The sequence below is a fragment of the Oreochromis niloticus genome, linkage group LG20 (assembly GCF_001858045.2).
Source record: "Oreochromis niloticus isolate F11D_XX linkage group LG20, O_niloticus_UMD_NMBU, whole genome shotgun sequence".
Lineage (NCBI taxonomy): Eukaryota > Metazoa > Chordata > Actinopteri > Cichliformes > Cichlidae > Oreochromis > Oreochromis niloticus.
In genome coordinates, this window is record NC_031984.2 from 30569565 (window position 1) to 30576901 (window position 7337).

General features: G+C 43.0%; 1 protein-coding gene across 1 annotated transcript; it reads right to left on the bottom strand.

Annotated features, from left to right (window-relative positions):
* Nucleotides 1-989: 989 nt before the first annotated feature.
* Nucleotides 990-6444, bottom strand: krt8 (keratin 8). Its single transcript, XM_003449140.4, has 8 exons — nt 5934-6444; nt 4059-4267; nt 3371-3431; nt 2997-3092; nt 2545-2709; nt 2330-2455; nt 1981-2245; nt 990-1849 (listed from the first exon to the last, which is right to left on the bottom strand). The coding sequence occupies exons 1-8, from the start codon at nt 6318-6320 to the stop codon at nt 1596-1598; spliced, it is 1563 nt and encodes a 520-aa protein (XP_003449188.1). The 5' UTR covers nt 6321-6444; the 3' UTR covers nt 990-1595.
* Nucleotides 6445-7337: the final 893 nt, after the last annotated feature.

Here is a 7337-nt window from a genome sequence, read left to right on the forward strand (position 1 = left end):
GGTAAACTACAGTGTATCTCTACTTACTTTTTACATTTAAACAGTGTGTACTATTTATGTTTCTTCCTTCATTATTATATACTATTTAAAAGTTCAATAAAAAAGCTATACAAATCCTTCTTTTAAATTACCCCAAAGGATATCCTGTTTACATAACAGGCTTTATATGTATGTAAATAATACTATATGTTTACATATTCACTTTGTACATGTGCAAATAATTGAAAATCGTAAATATATAGATTTACAAAAATGGTATGCATTTATAAACATAACAGTGTTATATCTTAAAAAGAGTCAAAGAGTAATTAAAGGATTTGTTATAAGATCAGATAATCAAAATGAAAAGATAGATTAGGCATGAATATAAAAAGAATATCTAATCAGTAACTTTGTATATGATATCTATTTTCTTATGGTAATATGTTGGGATCAAATTAATGGTATTGAGGAGTGAATGCAAACTTCATAACTACTAGAATAACTAGCTAATGTTGAGAGTTTGTAGCTTTTACATCTTCAACATAGGACAACTTTTATATGCAGTAAAAGTTGCGTGTTAATCTTTTTAGTCAATATTGTATTCTGTTTAGTAACAAAAGTGTTTATAAATCTGCAGTGTTATATTAGCTCCAGTCAGTAATTATGCATATATGTGTATGCATACTGTGTTTTTGTTTTATCCTTACCATTATCAAAAATTACTTTTAGTATTTTCTAAGCCATTGTGACCATATAAAGACAGGATGATCCATACTCTATGTTACAGTATGACAGTAAAGCTCCATAGGTGTGCAGTTACAGTTTTTTTTTTATTGTCCCAGTTTATGTTTAAGAGAGGGAAAGATGACCCACTGGCTCATGGAGAAACAATCTACTGTGACTTGTTGGGCAGTGAAACAAGGGAGACTGTTTAGACTCTACTATCGCTACTATTCCTTCTATTTTTCATTTTGGACCACTATTTATTTAAAAACCAAACAAACATATTTTTTAACTTCAGTAAACACTTTTTATTTGGATTGGTAGCAAAAACAGCACCTCAGGACAACAGGTTGGTGTGGGCAGCCTCCTAAGGGGTCAAACAGTTTCAGTTACAGGGCACGCACAGGAGACACATGCACTACCTACTGTAGCAGGCAATTTTACGACATTATCTGACCATGAACACTGGAGCACTGTGTCAGTACATTCACATTCCTCTGACAACACCACTGTCTATTTGATGCACCGCAAAGGCACTTTAAGCATGGAACAGCAGTTGCATAGATTTCAAGGGAGCATGACACATCTGTATTTTATTCCTAGCTGAAGTAGGCCCAGGTTTTATCTGACTTTTTTAAACAAACAACTATTTTTAGTACAAACTGTCAGAAAACAGACATACAAAACAAAATCCTTTGGTCCCTTTCAAATCTTTGGTAGTGTTACAATCATTTATTGCTTGGTTAAGAACATGTTAAGGCTCTGAAGAGTGGCTGGCAAGCTTTTTGTTTCAGACTTGTTTGGGGTGGGGGTGAACTGTGACTATATAACTACCATAGAGGCAGAGAAGATCATAGCAGACAGGCAGCTACACCTCTAGACTAGACCGCTCAATCCTCAATGACTTCGGAGGACTCAGACACCACTTTGCCATCCTTGGTCTCAATCATCTTGATCACAACATTCTTCTTAGTCTGGGTGCTGTATCCACCGGCACTGCCGCTGCTGCTGCTGAAGCCACTGCTGCTGTATCCGCCACCGTATCCACTACCGTATCCACTACCGTATCCGCTGCCAAAACCGCTGGAGTAGGTGCTCGAGTAGCTGCTCTTCATGCTGTCCATGGGGAATCCACTGTAGCTTGCTGTTGAGAGACAATACTTTAACTTAAAAATGTTCAATTAATAGGTTAAACTGGTTCAACTCTGTTAAACCTGAAAACTACAAGAGAATCCAACCTACAACTGCTGCAGGATGTCACTGAAGGGAACTTACTGCTCTGCTGGGAGATGTTGATAGCCTTGATGCCGTTCGCCAATCTGTCCTCTTCTCCCTCCAGGAGTTTTCTGTAGGTGGCGATCTCAATGTCCAGAGCCAGCTTGACATTCATTAGGTCCTGGTATTCTCTGATCTGGCGGGCCATGTCCTGTTTGGCTCTCTGCAGGGCATCTTCCAGGTCCTTGATGCGGGCTTTGGCGTCCTTCACAGCCAGCTCGCCACGCTCCTCTGCCTCAGCAATCTGGGCCTCCAGGTTGGCACGCTAACAGATGATTGATAAAAAAATAAGACTTTGTCCAATCAACTGGGAGTAAATGACTAGGCTAACTGTGGTGGCTGAAAATACCTGTCCCTTGACGGCGTCAATCTCTGACTGTAGTCTCTGGATCATGCGGTTAAGGTCTGCGATCTCTGTCTTTGTAGCCCTCAAGTCATCTCCGTATCTGTTGGCGGATGTCTGCATCTCCTCATACTAAATGAACATTGATAAAGCAAGATATTAAAATCCAGAAAGTCTCTCATGAGAACGACCTGATAAACGTCAAAGGAACCATGCGTTACCTTGGTCTTATACCATGTCTCTGCCTCAGCACGGGTACGGTTGGCAATGTCCTCATACTGTGCCTTAACCTCTGCCACGATGGCATCCATGTCCAGGTTGCGGCTGTTGTCCATCTCCACAATGACTGACGTGTCCTTGATCTGACTCTGGAGCTCACGCAGTTCCTAGTCAAAAGGCAAAGAGAAGAAGAGGTGAAAGATTAGTCATGTAAACCCCGTGATGAAACACATAAAACTTACACACTCAAAGAAAAGATGCTAAACAGATGAAAAAATCAAGATTGCTGCAAAGGCAAAACATATTCCAAAGGGATACCACAAACATCATAAGAATGCCATGACAGGGAAGATAAATGCTGATGAAAGCAGCAAGTGGTTTAGTGGTTGGAGGTTTTGAAGCCAAAAGGGAAGCAGGGAACAAACAATGCAGTCACGCTGATTTTGTGCCGTACCTCCTCATAGATCGACCTGAGGAAGTTAATCTCATCTGTCAAACTCTCCAGCTTAGCCTCCAGCTCAACCTTATTCATGTAGGCCTCATCGACATCCTGGAAGAAAAAAAAGAAAAGCAAAACTTTTGTTAGAACAGGAGGCTAATTTAAGAAAAGTTGTACCTTCTTAACATCGACTCCAACCCACCTAGGGTTGCAGTCTTTTTTTATAGAACACCAAACGGTTAATCTTTTAACAGAAAGACTATAGGAGACTTCATTTGAAATGTAACATGTCCTAGTTTCTGAATTTCTGCTGTGGCTCAAACAACAGTCTACCCCAACCCCTGGCCCAGCAGATGTTACGATGCTGTAAGAAAAAAAGCAGTGCTCACCTTCTTGATCAGGACAAAGTCATTCTCACACTCTGTGCGCTTGTTGATCTCATCTTCATACCTGAAAGGAAAAAGACAATAGTATTTATGAGGCCATTTTGAAAATCCAGAAATAACTCAATATATTTCAGTGTTTTTAAACTAAAGTAACACTAGGTGGTGCAAGAAGACCATCACTGATTGGTGAACTCCTTTGGGACATTTGCCTCACACAGTGTTTGTTGACTCTGGGCCAAGAGGTGTTGCTGATATTTCTCCCTCGGGAGCCCCTCAGCTGATGTGCCCCATTTGTCTGCAGACAACTAATGAGCACATGCAGCACTGCTGTCCACTGATGGAGATGTGCACGCCAGCATGGGCACAATCAAGCTTGTTTCCCCCTTGTGTAATGCTATAGACAGGTCTGCTGACAGCCAACTCACTAGCAATGAGCTTTACCTCCACTCATACGTAATGTAATGTGTGTTTGGAACATGCTTCCTGAGTGTTGTAATTCCCTCGAGTAAGTGTGACGCAAAACAACGGACAGATGTAGGGAGTAGTCTGTACAGCTCACTCAGATGTAAAGCTTCTTTTCCATATTAGTTAAATGGAAACAGATGAATCCTACATAAAACATACCTATCAGCCCTGCAGGACTGAAGCGGCTCATTCTTTGCCCTCACTGACCCACTCCCTCCACACTCACTTGTTCTTGAAGTCCTCCACCAGGCCCTGCATGTTGTGCAGGTCAGCTTCCAGCTTCATCTTGTCGTTGCCCAGCCCGTCCAGCTGTCTGCGAAGGTTGGCGATGTAAGCCTCGAACATGGCGTCGATGTTGGAGCGGGTGGTGGTCTGTCCCTGCAGCAGGCTCCACTTGGTCTCCAGCATTTTGTTCTGCTGCTCCAGGAAGCGGACCTGAGGTTCACAGAAAGAGGCAGAAAAGACAGGGTTATGGATCTGACTGTGTACAATCATATATGGATGAATATAAGCAAGCAGTAAATGAAACAGGCTTTCAACAAGTCAGTCACTTACATTTTTGCTTGTTGTTAGACATGTGAGTTATTATGAAACTTCCTTGTAAAGTATGAGTGTGCGGTCAATGGGACCCTGATGCAATAGAATAGCTTTATCTAAGGATTCAGTTACCATCAACCTCGCCATTTGCCACCTATTGTCTTTGTTGTTCTTGTCTATCTTTGGTGTTTTGCAAGCTGCTCTGTTGCCAGACTGGCTGTTCTGTTTTTCCAAAGGAAGGTACGCATGACATGCTCGCATCCTGACAGGAGGTAGGGGGTTGGAAAAAAGCAGTGATGGAGGAACAGCTTTAGCTGACCATTCTCCCGCATGTCTTCCTGTTTTTGTGTGACAAATAAAAAAAAGGGGGTGAAGCTGAGTTTTGTCGGCAGGCAGACGAAGAAAGGTCCATATTTAACCACGTAATATGGATGTGATGAAGGGAGAGAACATGAAGCGAGAGGGAGCTAGACCGGGCAAAGTGAAGAGCTGTGTGGTTTGCATACGTCTGAACAGTAAAAAGAGAAACAGTGAAAGCAGATGTGTGACTCATTGGACCTTGGACCATGAGACAGTGCGCTCTAAAGCTGAGGCCTAACAGCCTCCTGTTGTCTTCATTAGAGCTGGAGTGAAATCAGATAACAGAAATGACTCCAAATACAGCACATGAGATAAAAGACATGTGGGCGGAAGTTCGTTTGCTTGGTGTCAGAGCATGCAAAATGCACTCTAGCTTCCTTAATCATTGCTCTGGGAGTAACAGAGTCGATATGCAGCCAGTCAGCTGGCACTGGCAAGAACATGAAACCAACTGGCCTTTTTAAATATTAACCCACTCCTGAGAGCTCAGAGGACAAATACTCTACTGAGTGTCACACAAACTTTCATGGATCTCACTGCTGATTAGAAAGATAAAAACTTCATCTGCTGATACACCCGGTGGGCATTCTTTATACAGTGTGTCACTCTGAAAGACGCCATTGTCACAAAGGTAACAATAGCACTCAGTACTGACTGTATGCGTGTATTTGGCAGGGGTGGGGGCCAGCAGGGAGAGCCACACCCCAAGCAAAGGGAGGGACCATTCCCAAGGTAACTCGTATCACAAGCCCTGAGCTCTGCCCTGACACACCCTGAACTTTTTTCTCTCTCTTCTCTCTTCTCTCTCTCTCTTTGTCTTTGTTTCTCATTCTACACGTCTGTTTTTCATCACTATAAAAGGGCAGCCAGAGCCAAAAGATATGAGAGCCTAACCCCGAGTTGCCTTTTGTAGCGTTTGTGGGAGGGAAGCAAAGAGAGGAATAAATCAAATTTCCCCATGCAGCAAAAGTGAGGAAATCAGCATTACAGGACATGTGGCGAACATATGGGTCTCACTCTCAAATGTTGCATAACAGTGTTAACAGAACAGCTCTGAATTACATAGAATACAGCATTCTTTCTTTTTAGCACATTTTGCCCAAGCTTTCAGCTTTCAGTGCAACTAAAGTAGCTCTTGCCTGAGAAGAATAAAACAGCCCGAAACTTTGAGCCACACTCATCTGACCACTACTACAACTCTTACCTTGTCAATGAAGGAAGCAAAGCGGTTGTTGAGGCTCTTGATCTGCTCCTTCTCCTGGGTGCGGACAAGTTGGATGTTGGGGTCAATCTCCAGGTTCAGGGGGGCCAGAAGGCTCTTGTTCACAGTCACAGCAGTGATGGGGGTCTGGCCACCCAAACCACCACCGAAGCCAAAACCCATTCCCCCTGAGCCACCCATGCCTGAGCTCACGCTGTAGGCAGAGGACCTGGTGATGCCACCACCCACCAACTGACTAGGAGCACCATAGGAACTCCTGACGGAGTACCTCTTGCTGGCAGTGATGCTTGGTCCACCATAGGAATTGCTGCTGAAGTTCCTTGGAGCAGAAGAGCTCTTGTAACTCATCGCGGTCGTCCTGTAAGACATTGTGAAGTAGTTTTTCTTTTGGATGAAAAGAGTCTGGGTAGGTCAGACCAAGTGGCTCGGTAAATAAGGCAGGCAGTCAGGCAGGCCAGCAGTGGGGAGAGACCAGAGTGGATAGAAAGACGAGAATCTACTGAAGAGTTTTAAAGCCTTCCCCAGTGGGAGGGGACTTCAGTGACTTCAGGCTTTAGATGCCATTGGCTGCAGGTCTATGACAGGGAGGGCTGGGCTGTAACTCTACACTTCTATGACACACTGTCCAGTCATTCAAAACCATTACCTGCCCTTTCTACAGGCTTCTCTGGGTTGTAAGAAAAAACTTTTCTTTTTGAGGAATGTGGAGATATTTCTCTCCTCAGTCTGTCTCTTTCCTAGTAAAAGTATTCAAGCACACTACAAATGAAATCCTTTCTAGTAATAATAATTGTATTCTAGTTGAAGCTTTGTATGACAAAAACTGCAGCATTAGTTTGGGGGGGGGCTGGTTGCTGAGTTGGTGGTTGATAAGCAGCTCAGCAGTTCTCGCACATGTACGTGAGTTACATCTGTACAACAAAAAGTGATGTGTTATAATTCATTGATAAGGCATTTGTGAACTGGTATGTGTAAGAAGGGAGGTGTCATCTTAATGGAACAAACAATGAATATGGAATGTAGACTGGGATGCACTGCGATGATTTTGGTAATTGCTCAGTGTCTATTCTGCAAGGAATTCCTTCACCCTCCTTTCTGTGACTTCAACACAAATAACACATCATCACAGATCATTCAGCTCCACCAAGTCTGTGTACACATCTTTCTGATGTCTGTCCAAAACACAGTTTAGCAGGACACTGTAAATTTGCATTATAACATATTCAAATTACAGGTTGGACTACAAGTTGTTGTGCATGCAGTTCAAAACTTGGGCATCTCTAATTCAGCCTTGTAGGAGTTAGACCTTTTTATTTTCTTACTTTGAGTTAGCAGCAAAGATTTACACTAATCCCACGCCTCAAGCTAGCCGGCAACAGTCAGCAG